The sequence below is a fragment of the Ursus arctos genome, unplaced genomic scaffold (genome assembly GCF_023065955.2).
Source record: "Ursus arctos isolate Adak ecotype North America unplaced genomic scaffold, UrsArc2.0 scaffold_21, whole genome shotgun sequence".
NCBI lineage: Eukaryota > Metazoa > Chordata > Mammalia > Carnivora > Ursidae > Ursus > Ursus arctos.
The window spans coordinates 34,865,895-34,888,686 of record NW_026622886.1 but is presented as its reverse complement, the minus strand read 5'-3'; the positions used below and the strand labels follow the sequence as shown (position 1 = coordinate 34,888,686).

General features: G+C 36.4%; 1 protein-coding gene across 1 annotated transcript; it reads left to right on the top strand.

Moving 5' to 3' along the window:
• Nucleotides 1-3,057: 3,057 nt before the first annotated feature.
• On the top strand, nucleotides 3,058-20,848 carry LOC113256252 (GLIPR1-like protein 2). Its single transcript, XM_026500006.3, has 4 exons — nucleotides 3,058-3,288; nucleotides 5,399-5,644; nucleotides 7,881-7,984; nucleotides 20,740-20,848. Exons 1-4 carry the CDS (start codon nucleotides 3,058-3,060, stop codon nucleotides 20,846-20,848), a joined length of 690 nt encoding a protein of 229 aa, XP_026355791.1.
• The last annotated feature ends 1,944 nt before the right edge of the window (nucleotides 20,849-22,792 follow it).

Sequence of the window (22,792 nt, the reverse complement as noted above, 5' to 3'; positions counted from 1 at the left end):
CAGACATGGAAATTCCAAACACAGGCAAAATAAGGTATATATGTCATTCTGAACTAAGGAGAAGGGGACAGAGATCTAGGATGTCAAAGAGAAGGAATGCAATTCACAGGTAGATGAAAAAGAGTAAATGTTTAATAAACGTTTGCTGGGCCTTTCAGAAACAACAGGACATAGGAGACTTGGATCAAACAGACCTTGCTAGGTTCCTCCCTGTCTATCAAAACTAGTTCATAGTATGATGTAGTAATCTACAGCAATAACTCTCCTCCTGGAGCAGTCCTCCATCTAAATTCTTTTTAGATAACTCCCAGCTGTGGGGAGATAAAGAACTTTTCCTGAATCTGCTGAGTTTAGATTGCTTTTGAACTCAAAATAGTCTTCATGCCAAAGTGGCCCATCTTGGGGCAGCCTGCCCTTGGCCCCTACAGTACTGATATAGAATCTGTGATTTTAATACATAAAATATTAAACAGTGATTAAATAATCCTCAAATATTACATGCCTCTTTGAAATTTTTGAAAAAAACATATTTTAGAATGTAATGCATCTGAAACGTTTCTTACATGAAGTACATGATGTGGACCAATTCATTGACGTATCTGAAAGACTGAATATTTACAAAACGTTCTCAGCAAACCCAACCTCTTTCTACTCAAACCAAACTAGATGCCTTCGTGTGCACCCATTTTAGTCACCTGGGTTTGAAAACTAGCTCTACCGCATACTGGCTGGTGACTTTAGACAAATTACGTTATCTCTTTTCCTGAGTTTTCCATCTGAAAAACAGATGATCATAGTGCCTGTTTCTTAAGGCTTTTATGATTTAAATAAGATGATATTTTCAAAGCATTTAAAATAGCGCCAGATAGTTCTGGAAATAGTGGTGACAATTACACAACACTGTGACTGTAAATGCCACTGAATTTTACACTAAAAATGGTTAAAATGGTAAATTTTCTGTGAATGTGTATTTTACCACAATAAAAAAATTAAAAAATAAAATAAAATAATGCCTATCACATAGTAAGAATTTTTTAAATAAACTGAAAATAGCATTTACTGGGACACCTAGGTGGCTTAGTTGGTTTAGCATCTTACTTCAGCTGGGGTCATGATCTCAGGGTCCTGAGATGGAGCTCAGTGGGGAGTCTGCTTCTCCCTCCCCCTCTCCCTCTCCCTTTGCCCCTTCCCCTGCTCACTCTCTCTCAAATAAGCAAAATCTTTTTAAAAATAGCATTTAATACTCCGCATTATAATTATTTGCTGACTTGTCTATATCACCTGTAACTGAAAGCTTTATGTGGACAAACTACATATTAGCTTGCTCAGCATTTGTAGCTCTAATACCTATCATGGACTCAGACATAGAGGAGGTCCTAAAGAAATACTTATGACTGAGTGTGGTGTCCAGCAATGGAATGGGTTACCTAAAAGACAGTAACTTCCTTCTCAGTATAATTATTTAAGGAGAGGTATAATGATCTCCTATTAGTGATGTGTCAGAGCGTATGTTCAATACATGGGACTAGTAAAATTGCCTAAAATTTCTTCCTAATCTAAGATTGCATTATACTATTTACCTTGTGCTTTGATATAGCAATTTTTATAATCTTACAACCGTATCAACGTAATAAAGGAATTCCATCTTTCACCACATGCCACCTTCATCCCTATAATATGCTCTGCTGGTACTAAAACACTTTTAGTCTTTTCGGATCTCCTGGCGTATTTACATGCTTTTTTCCCCTTTGTTTAGGAAGTGCTCTGTCACCCATATGCTTCACCTTCTTGAGGTCACAGTCTCTAGAAAGCTTTTGATGGCCCTCCAAAGGTGTGTTAATTGTCCCATACATGCTGCAAGAGCATTTTGGTTTTGTTTTTATCACATAGTATAAGAAGTACCAATTTGCTAGTTCTCTAAACTATAGGCTACTTGGAAGCAGAGTCTGGGTCTTTCTCAAATAACACATTGCCTGGTAATAAATATTTATTAAAAAGCATAACGGCATGAATGAAACCATCTTGTGAGGTCTACTGCTTTCAATTGTGTACATCACAATTTTTTTTAAGATTTATTTATTTATTTATTTATTTATTTTAGAGAGAAAGACAGAGAGAGAGAGAGCAAGAGCAAGCCAGGAGGGGCAGGGGGAGAGGGAGAGGAAAAGAATCTCAAGCAGACTCCCCACTGAGCAGGAAGCCCAAGGTGAGGCTTGATCTTACCACCAAAGATCATGACCTGAGCGGAAACCAAGAGTCAGAAGCCTAACCCACTGAGCCACCCAGGTGCCCCTGTACCTCATAATTTTTAAAGCACATTTTTTAAGATATTTTGACCAACCAGTTACCAATGCTTTCTTTGTGGCAAAATTCTGTCCCAGTGTCAGTGATTTCAAATACCCCTTTAATGCTATTGAGCACAGTATGTTATTTGCAAACGTGTACCCCAAAACAATATGTGCTTTTATTTTGTGCCTAGAACTTCTATTCCTCAAAGCAAGTTTTCTTTAGCAAAATGTTTGAAGGCAAAGAGACCAAGCCAAAATCTGCTAAGGCCCTCGCCGTTTTGTCTGAAAGAAAGAAACGAAAACAAAAAAGAAGTCTTACCAACTGTGAACAAGACAGTTTGTCAGAGATGATGAATTCTGATATTCCAGGTTGTCTTTGCAGTGCTGGTGAGATGAAATGAAAATACTTTAACCTTATGAGAACTTGATTCCTACTCTACCCCCTAAAAGCTCAGATTTCCAGTCTTCCATTTATTCTGTGGTTCCTCACAAAAGATTATTAAAACACTGAGAGAAAATCTCAATGAGGAAGTCCGACTTAAAGAGGAAATACTTAGTTTAGTGAAAAGCCTATACTCCTTCAACTCAAGCCTCTCTTCAGTTAGTTCTGCAGATAGCTATGACGAGTTTCTGCCCCCCAACACTGCGACTTCCATTCCCGCTTGTCCCTCAGCTCCTGGGAAAGCAGGACCCGCTTGCCAGCGTTGTTGCGTAGATTGGTAGGGGCGGGCTGGCGCGTGCGCACTGGCCTGTCTGCGGCGGGTGGACCATGGAGGCCCCACGGCCCTTTGCGCGGGAGTGGTGCTCCCAATCACTTCCCCGGATGCGAGGAGGCCTTTTGAAGCTGTGGGTCTGGGAACTCTGGCTACTACTGCTGGATTTCGGTTTGAACGCGCAACTTCCTCACGAAGAGGACGTATCCTTTATCAATGAGTACGTGAACCTCCACAATGAGCTCCGGGGCAACGTCCTCCCCCGAGGGTCTAACTTGCGCTTCATGGTGAGGCTCTAAGTCGGTTGCCCAAACCAACAACCTCCTTGTCACGATGCCACCCCTCGGCCTGAGAAACCCGGGCACTGCTTCACTGAGGCTGACAGATCCCCGGTAACTGCACTTTTAGTTTGGGTTTAAAGAAACACTCAAATAAAAACACTGCCACTGTGACACACAGTTATTACCAAGATATTGCACAAAGCTGGGATTTGTAGAGGCGCCCATATGAGGGAGTGTCTCAGTCACCTCATCCCAGTCCTGGCCTTGATTTTGCGTTCTCTTACAATGTTATTCTTCCTTTTTCCTCCATTTTCCCCTCGTATTTCTGTTTTACATCTCATCAGCTATTCTCTAGCTACTAGTCTTCATGGTTGTCATTTAAAATGGCTGCAAAATTTATTGGATAAATATTCTCTTACCAGGCAATTAGGAGCTTCCAATTTATATTATTAAATGATATTGCAAGGACTGTTGCCATAGACATAAGTCTTTTCTTCCTTCTGGATTAGTTCCTTAGACAAATTGGAGAAATGGGATAAATAGATTAAGGGTATGATATTTTTAATTTATATGATATATAGCAATTGCTATTCTAAAGGACTACACCAAATTAAGCAAATACTGGCAGTGTATTATAACTTATTTTCACACAATCATGGGAAGCAATGACTAAATGCTTACAAACTTGGACTTGAGAGTTAGACTTCCTGGATTTAAATCCAAGCTCCACAATCTACTGACTATAAGTAGCTATAAGTAAACTACTTAACTTTTTTGTGTTTTAGTTACTTCCTTTGTGAAATAAAAACAGTAATAATAATGTATAACTCATGGGATTATTGTGAACATTAAGTGAAATAATGCATAGGAAACACTTAGAATAGGGACTAGTACATAGTAAGCATGTGATGTGGAAACAATATGCAAAACAAGGCAGTAGAAGGATAGTCCTTGGAGCATTGTTTGCAAATGGAAAGCTATCTAAAAGGCCATTAATAGGGGAATGGTAACAGTTATTATAGAGGACCCATACTATACTATGTTGACTTTGTAAAATTTAGGTAGATCTAGTTGTGCTAAAATGGAACAATCTAAGCAAAAACCGCCAAGTCGAAGGCCAATTATATTGTGTATGGTATGATTACAATATACAGAAAAAAAATCACCCAATACCTACCTGAAACATCCCCACTTATATCTTATATTTGAATGTGGTTGTATGTGTATGTATATAGAGATAGAGGAATGTATACATAAGCAATTTTTTTAAACAATTATTACCTTTGGGGAAGAATATTTATTTTCTATATTTGTGTATAATCTATGAAATTAACTAAGAAAACTAAGGAAATCTTAGTATTGGTTTTCAGAAATGTTTATTTTCAGATATATTGTAGCATGTATAAAGCATTTTGATTTTACAACTATTTTGCTGATTTATCTAAGTGTATTATTTTTGTTCTTGTCCTTAAGTAAACAGTAAACTTAATGAGTCTCTAAATAATGATAAATTTATACATTTCTGGATATTTCCAGATAGCTAGCCCGGGAACAGTATCTTGTGATATTTTCTTAGATTTCTGAGATCCATAAAACTTCACATGTGCCTGTTTTATAATATTCACCAAGTACCACAATGTGTTAAGATTTTATATTTATAAAACAGAGAAGACAAAATTTATGCCTGACTTTGTATTTTATTCCCCACATTACAATAGTTTGCATATACTCAGGATTCAATAAACAGTTCTTAGGTGAATATTTTAAATCATTGTATTACTATGTATAAAAGGAATGAGATTGAAAGTATATATTCTGAACAGACTACATTAATAGTATTATAACCATTTGCATCATCTAACAATATGATTTTTAAATTGCAATTGTATGGATAGTCCTTTGCCTCAGGAAATAGTTATTTCATCTATGAGTAACTCAAAAACATTTTCCCCCTTAGAAATTCCACAGACAAGCCCATAAGCACAAAGTTAGAATTGTTTTCCTTAAATAGAATATGAGAACTCAAGGAAAATAATTTAGAGAACAACAACAACAACAAAAAAAAAAAACCTCATTATTATTATTTTGTTTTCTTTGCTTTTTGCATTTTTTTCAGACTTGGGACGTAGCTTTGTCACGGACTGCTAGAGCATGGGGGAAAAAATGTGTGTTTAAACATAATAGTCATTTAGAAGAACTAAATATGGCCCATCCTAAATTTAATGGTATTGGTGAAAATATATGGGTCGGACCTGAAAATGAATTCACTGCAAGTATTGCTATCAGAAGTTGGTATGAAGAGAGGAAAAACTACGATTTTGAAAATGACAGTTGCTCTAGTGACTGTTCTAATTATAAACAGGTATCTAATTTTTATATTAACTCAATAGACTCCTTAATTGCTTTCCTACCAAGTTTTTATTGATTATGTATCAATTTTAAAAATAACCTCAACTGTTAAAGTTATTACTTCTAAAAAAGCAAAATTCTAATCAGAGGTGCCTGGGTGGCTCAGGCCTTAAGCGTCTGCCTCTGGCTCAGGGCGTGATCCCAGAGTCCTCGGATCAAGCCCCACATCAGGCTCCTCCACTGGGAGCCTGCTTCTTCCTCTCCCACTCCCCCTGCCTGTGTTCCCTCTCTCGCTGGCTGTCTCTCTGTGTCAAATAAATAAATGAAATCTTTAAAAAAAAAAAAAATTCTAATCAGTCCTAGATCTTCAAAATGTCTGTAATTCCATCTATTCTGTGAACCGTACAGTTAAAACATCCTTTTAAATGTAGCAAATCTCATCTCCACCCAGAAATGAAAGGTGCTTTTCTAAAAGTAACACACACTAGAAAAGGAAGAAACCAGCAAATAAAAATTATTTTTAAATTATTGACTATAAATAAAAGTAAAAGACTTGACATTTTTTGCACAGATCAGTACACATACTACAATATAACTGAGTAAAACTTTTTTTTTTTAAAGATTTTATTTATTTATTTGACAGAGAGAGAGACAGCAGCAAGAGAGGGAACACAAGCAGGGGGAGTGGGAGAGGAAGAAGCAGGCTCCCAGCAGAGGAGCCTGATGCGGGACTCGATCCCAGGATCCCGGGATCAGGCCCTGGGCCGAAGGCAGATGCTTAATGACTGAGCCACCCAGGCGCCCCTCAGTAAAACATTTTAAGTGCAAATTAATAGCCTTATTTTCCTGTCTCCTGTCTAACTATCCACCTTTATACTTCATACTCCAACAATACTGAACCACTTGTTATTTCCTCTACATACACTTATTATTTCACTATCACATTATTTATAATCATCTATTTATATGTGATACTGTTCTGAGTACAGAGTGTTAGCCATACATTCGCAACACGACAAGAACATAACATTATTTTGGTCTTCTATAAATCTTTGTATCAGGAATCAAGAAATTTTTGGATGAACTTTCAAGATGATTTAAGAGATGATTATTTTTCAGTCAATAGACTGTGATGTCATGTTTTATGCAGAACTTAAAATCTTGTAATTTTTTCAAGTTGAATTCATGTCTTTCAGTTCCATCAAATGAATCATGTTTCCAAAGATGTTTGATCCATTCTTTCTTCGTCTAGAAAATTATAGTGGTTCTCCATTGTTTTACTCATATCAAAACCAGACTCCTTAATGTGATTTTAATAATCCCAGTAAATTAACCAAGTCTACTCTATGATCTACTCCTGTGATTTTTTACTCTGTAATTCTGGTATCCTAGACATTTTTGTTTCTTGTATTTGACCTGCTTAACTCCATTTCAACTGCTGCAGACTTTCTATTCTCTGTTATTTTAATGTATCACTCTATTTTTTTAAGAATCACATTTTTAAAACCACGAAAGCTTGGGATAAAGAGAAAAGGAAACCAGAAACTGTTTCTCTCTTCCACAGATGTTAACAGACAAAACAAGTACTTTTTTGTTATGTGGAAGTATTAGAAATACTAAAGCCATACAGAGAATTTCTGGAATATCTTCAATCATTCTCATATTGTCACTCCAATTCAAGACCTGTTTTTCTTTTTATAGAAACCAGCTCTTTTATACATCTTTTTAAATTGCAGGCCCAGACTCTATTTTATTTTATAATGGAATTTCCTCAACAAAAGAAGAGAAATGCTGACTGCATTCAATTACTCTCTACTCTTGTATTGCTTTTCCTTCCTTTCTATAATCTTGATGTCATTTTTTCTTTCTAGTCACAACTTCCAGTCTTCCAAAACTCCTCCTCTTTTCCCTCTTCCTCTCTGTCAATAACCTAGAACTCTCAGATTCAATAGGAGTTTGAAAACTGATGCAGCATGTGTGCCTTCCTTTGACTCTGAAACTCTCTGGATCAGTGTTTCTCAAACTCTTTATCCTAAGGCAGAACTTGCTAAAGGTTTCTCTAAACAGAGTTTGGGAAATGCGTCCCTAAATCTATGACAATTCTTTACCTGCATCCAAATAAAGAATACTTCATATTCCTTGAATTTCTTGGTTAACAGTTCTTTGTGAATTGAATATATTACTGTTTATAACATGACAGAGTAAATGTTTAGAATCAAATTTTGTTTTCTTTAAAAATTTTATTTTAGCTTGTTTGGGACACATCTTACAAAGTTGGTTGTGCTGTAACTCCATGTACAAGAGTTGGACATATTAGATATGCAGCAATTTTCGTATGTAACTATGCACCAGGGTAAGTTATTTTAAATCTTAAAAAGAATATAAAAATAAATTGGGAATTTTTCAAGGTTAAGTTTTCCTAACTTTCAAAATATTTTTCTAAATGTCTTTGTGAACTGTAAAAGAATCAAATATAAGATATTAAAGATTTTAAATTGAAATTGTTTCAATTCTATAATGAAAAAAGTCATATTTGGGGCATATTAATTTAACATACAAATCAGCCAAGTAGTACTTCCTTGAAGAATTTTAACTTTAGTATTATTTCACAATATCTATCCTAATTAGCATAAGATTAAGTTATTTTCCAAAATAGTTTATTCCCATATTTATAATAAAAGTCAAAAATAAGGTTAGATGTGTTGAAATGTATGTTGTAAGAATTTTTTCAGGAGAGCCTCAGTTTTGTAACTGAAAGACACTTAACTGACCATCCTTGGCAAGGTGCATTATTATTTGAGGCTAGTCTCATATTAAAAATCATAATGTCTCAAAGATGCAAGAATGCTTCAAAAGTCTTCTTTTGAAGAAATTTGATTCTTTCCCCTTACTTACCGTGTGATTATTTACCCTACACCCGAATACCTTCCTATGATGGGAAATAACTACCTTCCAAAATAGCCTCCATCTCTGGGGAGTTTTTTTTTGGAAAGTCTGAAGTTTTCTTATAGGTCAAGATGATACTATAAGTAAGATTATTAAAATGTCCAACTAAGTGAGAAAATATCCTAATCAACATGTCTGGAAAACAGTAAAAAATTGACTACATGCTAGGATTAAGAAAGAATTTCTGCCAAATAAAATGCTCTGGGACTAAACCAAAAAGAAAAAACAAACAAAAAGCTCCATCAATTACTGATTACTGATTATAGTCCTCTGATTAGGGAAAATAAGAGAACTATGATGTAAATCGAATTACACTCAGAAATTCCCTTCCTGACCCTGTTTTGTGACCCTGAACACAGTCATGCAAAACAGGTCCAGGATGTAGCATCATTATAATACTTTTTAGTCTTCCTTTCATTCCTACAGACTGAAAGCATTGGGACCTATTACAGGGAGAAACTTTTGAAAGTTAACTGATGATTGGTATTGAAAATGCAGAGAGCCAGGTACTGATTTAAGGGAGGAAAGAAGTCCCCTCTGATGCACTAGTCTTCATTTACTCACTCAACAGCTGCGTACAAGGCACTGATCTATCTACCAACAAGACCAAAAAACACTAACCATGTTTGGTTTGTAGTCTTGGAAGGGAGACCAACAAACAATAAATAAACACATAAATAAATAAATAAATAATATTTAATTAGATAGTAGAATATGCCATAAAACAGAAAGCAAGATAAGCAGATGGAATATGGAATATAGATAGGGTAATTGTAAGAGAAAGTGGCATTTGGTCTGAAGATGACTAAAGAACATTTCAGATAGAAATAAGAGCATACACAAAACCTTTGAGCTTGGAATGAATTTAGCATGTTTCAGAAATGAATAACTGGTTAGAGGTAGGAGTTGAGGTAGAAAGTTAGGTGAGAGCTACACCAAAATAGCATGTTAAGGATTTTGGAATTTATCCTAAGTAATGGCCAAGCCAATGGAAAATCTTAAGCAAGTGAATGACATGATCTTATCTATGTTTTGAAAAGAACCCTTAAAAAAAAATTATCCTTGCTATTGTATTGAACATTGAGTCTAGGGAAATATGGGTACAAAGAGGAAGCAAGCACAATTAGATTATTTCTATGTAACAGGCTATAGACTATGGGATTCTTTTTTAAGTAAGCCCTACAAACATTGTGGGGCCTGAAATCATGACTCTGAGATCAAGAGTAGCGTGCTATATTGGATGAGCCAGCCAGGTGCCCCTAGTCTATTTTGGATCAGAATTTTAGTATGTGCATTGGTTTTCTATTGTTACATAATAAATTACCACAAATTTAGTGACTTTAAACAGTACACTTTTATTATTAAACAGTTCTTTAAGCTGTTAAGTTCATGCACAGTTGTGGCTGGATTCTCTGCTCAGGGTCTCAAAGGCCAATATCAAGAACTTGACTGAGTTCTTATCTCTAAGGCTCTAGGGAAGAATCTGCTTCCAAGCACATTCTGATTGTTAACAGAATTCAGTTCAATGTGATTATAGGACTTGGACCGCATTTACTTGCTGGCTCTCAGTCAGAGGTTGCTCTCAGCTTCTAGAGGCTGCCCACATTCCTTAACACAAAGCTCCCCCATCTTCAAGTCGCAGAACCTTCCCATGCTTCAAATCTCTGACTTTTCTTCTGTGACCAGCTTTTAGAGTGCTTTTAGAGTACCCAAATGATTGAGTCAGGCCCACCTGGATAATTTTCGTATTTTAAGGTCAACTGTACCATATAACATAAATTATTAGTAATGGAAGTAAAGTTCATCATATTCTCTGTCTTGGGAATTATGCAGGGCGTGTATACCAGGGGAAGGTATCTTATGGTCCATCTTAGAATTTGCCTACCATAGAATGGGAATTGAGAGGAAAGGTCAGTTTCTGCATATATCATGGAGCTATCTGGAGCTAATAAAACCAGTTGATGGATTTGACTTGAGGGATAAATGGGATGCAATAATCTAAGATGATACCTAAGTCTTTAGTTTGAACAATTGGGTGAATAATAATGCCATCAGCTCAGATGGGGAAGAACAGGAAATGTGTTTTAGGTTTGGACATATTAGGTGGAAATATAAATGTGGAAAATGAAGTGAATCATGAGAAGTAAAAAGTTCTATGAAGGTCTGGGATAGGTTTCTAAGCAGAAGAAACTACTGGTATAAAGGCCCTGAGATAGAAATAAATTATAGTCTTGAATGAGATCACCTTATGTGAGAGTATAGAGACTTAATTGAAGGATGAAGCCCTAGAACACTACAGTATTTCAACTTTAGACAAAAGAGATAAGAGGAAACCTAAACGGTGCTGGTTAAGGGTACTTGGAAGCCAAGTGAAGAACATGAGTCAATATGCCCAAAGTGGTTAACTGTATGAGATGCCTCTGAAAAAATGAAAAGCATGAGGAAGGAGAGATGACAGTTTCATTTGATAAGATGAAGGTATTTGGTGACCTTAATAACAGTAGTGAATATAAGAGTACCCTGTAAGTAGAGCGATAAGATGAAGCTACAAGGTAGGACTACTCTTCTTTCTACCCAGCTGTCCCATAAGCTTCTTTCTCTTGAAATTTCTACCAGCCATTTTTCTTTTTTTTTTTTTTAAGATTTTATTTATTAACAGAGAGAGACAGCCAGCGAGAGAGGGAACACAAGCAGGGGGAGTGGTAGAGGAAGAAGCAGGCTCCCAGCGGAGGAGCCTGATGTGGGGCACGATCCCAGAACGCCGGGATCACGCCCTGAGCCGAAGGCAGACGCTTAACAACTGAGCCACCCAGGCGCCCCATCTAGTGATTATTCTTCAAAGATATTTCTAAACAAAATAAAGTAAAACTTTAAAAGTATTAATTAGATTAGCCTTGAATTTAGGTATTGGAGTTGGTACGATCAAATATGACCATGAGAATGTAAGCTTCAGTGATAGGTCATTTTATTAACTAAGCTAGGAAAATATGTAGTGTGGAGGAAAACAATATGTTTATTTTTGGACATGTTGTATCTGTAGGTGACTGCAGGACCTTTCATTCAATTAAATATATATTTGTAGTAGGTGCACCAAACACTGACTAGGCAAGAGAATTCCATATTTTTTTAATATGATGTCTATCCTGAAAACACTTGTACTCTGTTGGGAAGAAAATATGTGAAAAAAAAATACGTAAATAAATAAATAAAAAGCAACATTAACAAAATACACACATATGTAAATTTTAAATAAAAAGGAGTTGTAAAAGCAGGTATGAAATCATAGAAACAATTACGTGAATATAGATTTAAAAGCAGTCAGCTTTGATGCATAGATGATATGTATTAGAGGGGGGAAAAGGTCAATAGGTAAGGTAAGACCTCTGGGATTGAGGAAAATGACTTGAATCTAATGCCAAAAGAAGTAAATACTGGTGTCCAAAAGTATTTAGTAAAGAAATTTTTCTTTATGTAATAGTTAAGGAAATAGAGTCTGGCAGGTGGTGCCATTTTCTTTACTTCATAAACAGATAGCTAGAATATATTTTTCCCAGCCTCCCTGGAAATTTGGTGGGGCCCTGTGACAACCTCTGGCCAATGGAATTAGGCCACGTTCAGGCCTAGCCTTTAAAAACTTCCCACATGATCCTTCACACTCTTGATCTTCTGTCATCTGCTGGCTGGACACAGAGGATCTGGTGGAAGATTCAGTTGTCCTAGAGGGTGGCACAGCCACAGGATGAAGTGAGCCTGTGCCCCAGAATGACTACCCAGAGAAAGTTCTCTTCTACCACTGTCAATACCTATACTTCCATGACGTGAATTCTGCCTACCGTCGCATGGAAATGGTGAAGGAAGGTCAGATCAGGATATAGTTTGAAGATAGAGCTAATAATACCTGCCGATTGGGTTAACTTTAAGAGTGACTATAATAGAATAATCAAGGATGTTATCTATGTCTAATCTAAGCAACTGGATGAGTGGCGATACCATTAAATCAGATAGGGAAGGCTCATAAGTGAGTAGACCTTGTGGGAAGGTCAAGTGTTCTGTTTCAGACACATTGGGTAGACAGACAAATGTGGGACATGTGAATGAATCATGAGAAGGAGCTAGTCAGATGAAGGTCTAGGATAGGTTCTTAGGTAGTAAGAACTGCAGATAAAGAGAGTGGGGCAGAAATGAGTTGGTCCTGCATGAGATCACCTTGTGAGAAAGTAAGTATGGAGAATAGAACAGAAGAGACTTAAGGACTAAGCCCTACATCACTTCAGTATGTCAATTTCAGGCAAAGAGTTATTAAGAGTATAAAGAGAGTCTAGTGAGGTAAGAGAGAAACTAGAACTGTGCTGGCATTTTTAAAAAATAACATTTAGACTTTTTTTTCCCACCAGTCTCTTTTTATTATATATGAGGTTGCTCTTTTTCCATGCTTTCCTGCATACATAATAATTTATGATTCAATGATATATCATATTGTAATCATTTTAGACATTTTTTTTTTAAGATTTTATTTATTTATTCGACAGAGATAGAGACAGCCAGCGAGAGAGGGAACACAAGCAGGGGGAGTGGGAGAGGAAGAAGCAGGCTCATAGCAGAAGAGCCTGATGTGGGGCTCGATCCCAGATCGCCGGGATCACGCCCTGAGCCAAAGGCAGACGCTTAACCGCTGTGCCACCCAGGCGCCCCATTTTAGACATTTTGAATAGCAGTTTAAATACATTAAGTGCAAACAGTGCATATAACCATTTGAAGCGATGATATTATGAAGAGCTATGACAAGTTCACAAATGTTCAGTGACTACCATATCACATTCACTGCCTGGCTGTGATTTTGAGACACAATCAATGGTAACATGTATCTCATTTGCAGAGGTGTTAAAATATGAAAACATGTGCATATTAGAATTATGAAATACAGTATATAACTGAAAGGAAACATCTATAAAATAATGTATATCCTTAAAGTAAAAACATGTTATATGAAATAATATTTTATTCTCAATTTAGTACAACTATTTCATATTTTAAAATATTGGCTGTGAAGCACTAAATTTGATTTTATGAACTATTAAAAGCTCATGACTTACAGTTTGAAAAATAATGCCAATTTAGAATACTACTCTATATAGATGTTTAGCAGTAGAGAGAAGAAAAAGAGGTCAGTGTGTAGAGTTACATGAAAGCTGTTTTTTATAACCTTGGTTGCTAATGCATTTTTATAAGCTAAACAAAGCCATCAATAAAAAAGAGAGAGGTAGACTATATTAGAACATACAAGGGAAGGGGGAAGACTTGAAGTGCAAGTTCTATATGGAAAAAAGCAGAAGAGAATTATAGGAAAAGTAAATGTAGAGAACTCTTAATAATGAATATTTTTCTTCCTTTCTTGCTTAATGGAGCTCATGAAGATTTAACCTATTTCTTTGATCTTTCAAAAGAAAAGATTTCAGATTTATTCATACTTTCTGATTTCTTTGCTTTCTATTTTATAATTTTGAGATATTCAATCTTCCAAGTATCTTTTAGAAATAGAGGCTCTTTTTGTTAAGGTATACAGCATTCCTTTATCTTTAATCCTACTTAATATTGAAGATATTTGCAGTTATATATTTTCCTCTGATTGCAACTTCTGCTGGACCTTAGGATTTTGTTTGGTATAGCCTCTTTCTCATTATTTTCTATGGACTGTAATTTTAGGTCATTTTAATAAAATATGTGTGATACTTGATACATAGTCATAATAGAAAATTCATGATAGAAATTCAAAAGCATAAACTAATGTTCCCATTTCTTCCAGTTATCCTCCCCAATATTTTATCCTAAAAGATATATTCTGTGCATATACAAAAGTGTATCTGTCTGTCTGTGTGTGTATGTGTATCCGCAATTCAAACAGAAGCATACCATACTTCCTGTGGTTTCTTTATTTTTTTTTTTTACTTAGTGATATGCACTAGAAGTCTTTCCATTGGAGTACACAAAGAGTGTCCAGATTCTTTTTAAGATCTTTACAGTGTTTTGTTTTTTAATGGATGTGTGAAAGTTTAAACAATGCTCTCAGGGTGCCTGGTCAACACAGCCGGTTAAGTGTCTGGCTCTTGGTTTTGGCTCAGGTCATGATCTTTGCAAATAGAAAATAACGTAGTGGGAACACTGTATTTGCCTTCATTTTCTCTGAGAGAATTAGCAAAACCATAGCCAGAGAAACGGAATCCAAGCAAAGAATGTGTTATTTGCTGAGCAAAGGATATATCAGTGTTTTATTGATGTTAAGATGCCTTGTATTCAGGACTAGGATCCCAAGGAGAAGATGGCTGCAAAGAAGGACCCCCAAAAGTCAGTAAAAATTCTTTATGGGTCTTTGGTCAACTCAAGCTACACAGAAAAGATTAAATAGGAACAGTTGCTTGGAAGCTGAAGACCTGCACAGAAATTTCAGAAGCTGCACAGTGCTGAGAAAACACAGTTGCAGTCTGGGCTCAACCAAAATGGAAAGATCAGCCTGGGGTCTTACCAAGCAGAACATAAAAATCCAGAAAATATGAATACATTTGATTATATAAAAATTTAAAATTAATTTATAGCTAAAGAAATACCATAGGTATAGCCAAAGAAGAAAAAATATACTGGGAAAATATATTTGTGGAATATATGGCAAAGTTAGTCTCGTTAATTTACAAAGAATTCATACAAATAATGAAGAAAAAGAGAAACAACCCAGAAGAATAATTTACAGAAGATATGAAAAGTTCATTTACTAAAAAGAAAAAAAAAGGTCATTAATCATATGAAGAGATATTCAGTCTCATTCATAATTGAAGTAATTCAAGTAAAAACAAATATAAGTTACTACTTTTCACTCATCCATCTGAGAAGATACAAAAGCTTAAATGATATTCTGCACATGTGATGGGATGATAAATTGGTATAACCTTTCTGGATTTGACAGAATAACAAAATTTAAAATATACTTATTTTTTGATATTGTAATCTCCTTATTAGAACTTTATCTTATTAATATCTTCATGAAAATTGGCCAAGAATATAAATATACATATATATACACAAGGATAACCATTTTAGCATGTTTTAATAGCATGAAACTGAAATAAAAAAACCTAATGACTCCAGTAATAGCAGACTGAGCAATTAATTTACCATGCATTAATGTATAACCGTTGAAAATACTGGTGTCTTTATGTACCAGTTTCACTTGTTAGATGAAAAAGTAAGATGCAGAACAATAATAAGTAAGATTGGGTTTTTTTGTTAAGCAGCTAACATTACCAGAAAATACAGTGATTCAGAAGAGAGAAATGGGAAATTTCAGTTAGGTGGGTAGCTCTGCTCTACTAGTCATTCAGAGACCCAGGTGGCTCCCATTTTGTTTCTTCACCATTCCCTGGAGGCAGAATCTATGTCTACAGATCAAGTCCAAGTTACAGATAAGGGCTAGCTTAATTGTATAATAAGGCAAAAAAAATGTATTGTCAGCATGACCATCTCTTAAAGCACAAGTGGGAAGTGATGCACATTACTGCTGTTTGCATTCCATTGGGTATAAAACTGATCACGTGCCCACATCTAATTTCCAAGGGAATCTGGGAAACATAGCAAGGTTAGCCAACAATGTGACAAGCTAAAATACTGTTATTTCTGTATTTTAAGAGAGATTAGATTGATAGCTAGCAGTCTATCACAATATATAAGTACTGAGAATTTTTATGAAAAAAAAAAACTTGTTTCCGGTAGGAATAGCAGGAAGCTGTTAAACAGAAGTTATCTTTGGGGAGACAGAAGGAAAGTGGAGGATGGAAACATTTTCCCCTTTAAGGTTGCCCTTCTACCGGCTTGGTGGGGAGTCTGCTTCTCCCTCTGACCTTCTCCCCTCTCATACTCTTTCTCGCTGTCTCTCCCAAATAAATAAATAAATAAATAAATAAATAAAATCTTTAAAAAAATAAAAAATAAAAATAAGGTTATCCTTTCTGCTTCCTCCTTTCCATCATATACTTATAAGTATTATACATGTATTACTTTACTTATTTATTAACTTTAACATCAACAAAGGATATCTGGATCAAAGATCCAGATCAGAGATGAGAGATCAGAGAAGTATTTAAGACATTTTTAGAAGGCATTAGTAACTGGATTAGTAGGTCATTATATTAAGTAATGAGAAAGAGGAGGAGCGCCTGGGTGTTCAGTCAGTTGTGTCAGACTCTTGGTTTCCACTGGGGCTATATCTCATGGGATTGAGCCCCATGTCAGGGTGGGGCGGGGGTGGGGGGGAATCCATGCTCAGCAGGGAGTCTGCTTGAAGATTCTCTTCCTCTCTCCCTGCCCTTACTTTATGCATGCTCTCTCTCTAAAATTAATTAATTCTCTAAAATTAATTAATTCTCTAAAATTAATTAATTAAATCTCTAAAATTAATTAATTAAATCTGTAAAAAAGTAATGAGAGAGGAAATAGTCAAGGAAGATTCTCAGAATTATAATTCAAGCATGACTGGTATTGTCATTAACTTCAATGGGAAACACTGAACCTATTGGGAGGGAAGTTGATGAATTCCATCTTGAACATAATGAATTTGAGTTGGCTGTGATTTGCCCACTTTGAGATGTTCAATAAGCAAGTGGTTATATGGGTCAGAAGCTCATGAGTGAGGCATGGCAAAGAACAAGTATTTGGAATGCCAGAGTACATAGGGTAATTGAAATCATCTGAGTAAATGGGATTGCCTAGTGAGAGGTATAGAGTAAAAAGAGAATAGCACCTCCGGTATCTCATGCCAACATTTAATGGCAATTAGAGGAAGATGAAGTGGGAAGAGGAACCTAAGAATGACCACACAGGGAGGAGAAAAAAACAGAAGCATATGGTATCACAGGAGGCACGGGGGAAAGAATGTTTTTAGAAGGAGGTAGTAGTCCAAAATTTCTAATTCTAAGAGGTCAAGCAAAGTAAGGACTTTAAAATATCAGATTAAAGAGAAGTTCATTGATAAACACAGGAAAAGCCATTTCTGTGGAGTAGAGGAAACTGATGCCAGCTGGGAATGAATTGAGGGCTCTTTATTGTTGTTTTTGTTTTGTTTTGTTTTTAAAGTGGAAAAGATTTGAGCTTATTTAAATATTGACATGAAAGGTCAAATACAGAATAAAAGTAATTCTTTATAAAGAACAAAGGCAGATTGTGTGTGTGGGTGTGTTCGTGTGTATACGTATGTAAAGATACAAGTTCCTGAGAAAATGGAATGGTATTAAAGAGATTAGCCTTAGAAAGGAGGAAGGGGCTTTTCTTCAGTTGTATTAGAAAAGAAGGAAGAAGGGAATAGGTATATTTGTCATATTTAGTGTCAAAATATTTCTCATATTCCAATCTAAAGGCTATTATATTTCACTGTGAAGTAGGACAGATCATGTCCTGAGAATAAAGGGGGAGACAGTGAAGCTAGAATTTTGAGAATTGGGAAGGTTATTATGGAAGATGGGGGAGGAAGATGACTAGAGAAACAGAAAGATTCTCTACCGAGTATAGTGATTTTTCCCCAGCAACACCCAGCAGCCTTGAAGTAGACATGGAGCATGCAGACAGTAAGGTTCTGTCATTTTTTCCAACACTGAGTTTTTGTCAGGTAGACATAAAGGAAAACAGTGCAGGAGAGTTTTAGGGTTTTAGCCAGATAATATGCAAAGCAATAGACCTAAGCTTTATAGAGAAGAGACAATAGGATAGATAGGGAGAAAATAGACTTGCAGTACCAATTACCTTAATGGAGAAATATAGCAGGAATAATGAGTAAGCAAGCTGCAAGGATAGGAGGCTACAATCAGTGAGTGGAATGTGTGATTTTGTGAGTTCAGAGGTAGAATGGTTTTAGGGAATAACAAGATCCAGAATATGGCTACAAAAGCAATAATTATGGAGTATTGCTTGAGATGGTAAAGACAGCCAGTAACAGACCAAGTAATAAGCACATTGTAATCATCTATGTCCCAAATTTAGGGACAATGACCATTTGAACTGAAAAGGGAGATGGTGACCCGGGTACCAAAGTGAATAAGGAGGCATGAACAGAAGGAAGATGGTACCTTGGGGAGGATTAAAGGATGGTGTAACTAAATAATATCCACCTCAAAGGAGCTTTTCTGGTGTTTAACTGTTTTAACTGTGGTCCCTAGACCTATAGGGGTGAGAGTGAGGGGAGGAGATGTTACTGAGTTTTACAGAAAGCTTTGGGGCACCGGGCTGTCTCAGTTGGTTGAGCGTCCGGCTCTTGGTTTCTGCTCAGGTCATGATCTATACGGTATAGCTCTATCGTAAAATTTAAGTAATGATCTTCTAGTGGACTTGGGCTTGGACATGTGTATAGTTACTCATTAGGCCACCAGGTAACACGTCCTTATCTAGGGCCTGGACACATGTCCTATAGGTGGTAATATACGGAAGGTATGGCCAGATATGAATCTAAATAATGTTCCAGAGGACTGCTCAGCCTTGACTTGGTCTCAGCAAACCACTAGGCTGATTCTTGGAAAAAGCAGATGCCTAAAAAAAGAGAAATTTGTTTCTTCAAGTACTGCCAAGGCAGCTATGAAATTTCAGTGGACCTTGCTGGTAATAGGTACTCAACTGTTGTTTTCTCCTAATTCAGCCCAATAATTCCAATTGCAGTTGTGGAATTGTACTGTAGATTCGGACTTGACTTGATTTAGGTTAAACTTCTTGCAGACTCAGAACAAGAAAAGGATTGGCATGGGAGAGTATTAGTCTGGCATTTCTGGCTATATAATATAAATAGTGATATGAAATTCGAATCTTTGGGAAAGAGGGCCCGTTGTATTCTATCATGATGTAAATTGACATACATATATTTTATTTGCCTTTCCAAAGTTACTCTAGGCTGCAGTCATCAGACATTATGGTCGGTAGGTGATTGGCCTATGCTGCAGGTTTTAAAGGCAGTCTTTGTAGTGAGCAGCTTTTTGCATAGGTTCCAGTGCATGGTCCTCCATCGCTGGTGCCTAAGGACAGGAGAAGGTGCTGCTTTTGTAGTGGAGGCATCTGTTTCAGTGATAAGGAGCTAGGGCAGGAAGAGTAGGCTAGGGTGTAGGTAGAAGTGACTAGATCAAGTCTTAAATTTTTGAAAGGCTAGTGTTCTGGCTAAGATCTAAACAAAATGCATTTCTTCCTTGAAATGGTTTGATAGTGGAGCAGTGACTTTAGAGAAGCGATGTGTGATCTGCTAATAACTACAAACCCCTGGATGTCTTTGATGGACTTGAAGGCTTGCCATTCACGGGTATCGGATACCTTACTGGGTATCACCAAAAACGTCTGATAAGATATGACTCAGAAATTTGATTTGCAAATATGTATTTCTTAGGTTTCACCCTTCTTCCAGATGGCCCAGCATGACCTAACCAGGGGCTTCCATGCCTAACCTTTGTTTTTAAAATGTCCACCTACACACTGAGTAAATAAGTATTCCTATTAAATATAATTTCTCTGCCTATCTTCCCTCTTTCTTAACCTAAATCCTTCATATAAGCTTCCCTTGTATCTACTTTGGGGCCTCTTTTTCTTACCTAGCTCTAGGCAATTGATGTAATAATTTCTCACTTCTTGCCTCTGTTCTGTACAATGGATTAAACCAAATTTGTAAAATCCCATTTACATTTATTTGCTTGTTTATATATTTACATATTTTTAAGGCAGACCTCTAAGTAAATCATGCAGCTGGGTCTTTGGGACAATAGGCACTTCAGGATTTTGCAAACTTTTCAGAAAATTAATATATCATTTCTATGAAACTTTTTATATATTTGTACAAAGCAGAAAGCAATTATAAAACATTCTATAACATCATTTTGGGAGGAAAATTTTGTTACAAACTAAAATTAAAGCAGCTTTAAACCTCGCTCATACTTAAATCACAGTACTTTGTTTCAAAGACATGGGGATTCATTTCAGAAGAGACTATTTTCTTGGGGGAAAAAGGAGAAGATTACATCTCCAATTTCAGTACTTCCTAAAGTCCATTTTCTTAGTTAAATCACCTTTATAACCTAGCTAAAAATTGGTAACCATATTATTTCAATGATGAAATTTGAGACTTCTTCTAACTAAATGTTTTATGCTTTTCTGTAGAGGATCTCTGTCGAGAAGGCCTTACAGACCAGGAATAATTTGTGCTCGATGCAGCAGATTTGACAGATGCACAGATCTTCTATGCAGTAAGATAAAGAAAATAACTTAAACATAAAAAAATCCGTAACACATTGGATGACAAGAAAAATGAAGTGTTGAACACTAGTTTTTCATTGTCATGTTAATATTGTTCTTTTGATCAGAGTGGTGTTATTATATTAACAAAGGAGGGTTGAAACTGTATCATCTTTAGAATTTTCTAGACCTCATGGCCTTTTTTGCTCTCTCTTACCCCTGTTCCTGCCCTAGAGACCTACCACAGTGTCTGAAAGAAGGAATGGGAAGGAACAGTTCTCTCCTAAAGAAGCATGCCAGTTAATTCCTGAAATAGCAGCCTGTTTGAGAATGACTGCTCTAAAGGATAGGATATTCTAAAATATTTATAAAGAGAAAAGAAGTAAAGTAGCACACATTTAACAGCCTTTTCTTTTAGTTTTTTTTCCTCCAAAATATTCAAAAAATAAAAGAAAATATGTTTGGTTTAATTTCTTTTAGTTTTTCCAAACATAAGCGCATGTAATCCGAAAGTACAACCACACCTGGAACATATGATGCTTAGAAGAATGTGTTAGGGGACAAATTGAGACAGTGAGGGCACACTGTGATTTTGTGATAAAGAAGTTAATGGACAATTTCATCATAATGCCACTGCTGATGTGAATCTACCCTAACATTCTTGCCCTTGCTTCACTTGAATCAAGATGCAAAATTTTGCTCTTCCTCTTCCCATTTTCTTTCTCCTCCTAAAAAAATTCAATCCTAAAATCAGTAAGTAGGTCAGAACGAGGTAGGCATCCACACAGAGGTCCACAAGATGTGACATATTAGAGCCTAAGCGAATGACAAGGGATTTATACATAGTGCAGTAGACATGAGGAGGCAGCCTAAGCAGGGTGAGGACAGTGTCCACATGGGGGTATGGTCTTATATAGGAGGTTAGAGCCTCTATCAAGTGAAATGGGTATCCATGAATGAGGTCAGACTTGGAATATCAGAGACATACCAGGATGAGGGGATCTCCATACCAAGAGCTCTCAGTATGTGGTATCTGAGCCCTAAGTATGAGGAGAAGGGCATCAACATGGTTTGGGAGTGAGAAGCCCACCTTATAGTATCAGAGACTGAGCAGGTAAGGACTACATCCATAGAGGGATGGTTCAGCACTGGCTGCTGGAGCCCAAGCAGACTGTGGAAAGGATTCACATATAGGGATGGCCTGGTAAGAGGTATTAAAATCTATACAGATAAGGGGGCATCCATGTTTAGAAGCAATTTCACATGAGGAATCAGAGTCCAAACTAGGTGAGGAAAGCTTTGATGTGGGGGAGGTGGCCTGGCATTGGAGGGATCAGAGCCCTAGTGGATAAGGAAGGAATCTACATTGGAGAAGCTCAAAGCTGGGTTTCATAGTCTGAGCAGGATGGGAGGGGATCCAGGTGGAGGATCAGCCTATAGGTTGCCAGATTAAATACAGGATGCCCAGTTAAATTTGGACTTCAAGTAAACAACAACAACAAAAAACTTTTAATATAAGTATATTCCAAATATTTCATGGGATATACTTGTCTAAGAAATTCTTTGTTGTTTTCTGCAATTTGAATTCAACTAGGCATCCTATATATTTTTTAAATTTTATTGAAATTACAGTTATTTAACATACAGTGTAATATTAGTTTCAGGTGTACAATGTAGTGATTCAGTGCTTCATTCAACACCCAGTGCTCATCACAACCAGTGCATTCCTTAATCCCCATCACCTGTTTAACCCGTCCCCCACACACCTCCCTTCTGGTAACCATCAGTTTGTTCTCTGTAGCTAAGAGTCTGTTTCTTGCTTTGCTTCTCTCTCTTGTTTCCCCTTTGCTCATCTGTTTTCTTAAATTCCACATATGAGTGAAGTCATATGGTATGAGTGAAATCATATGGTATTTGTCTTTCTCTGACTTATTTCACTTAGCATACTCTCTAATTCCATCCATGTCGTTGCAAATGG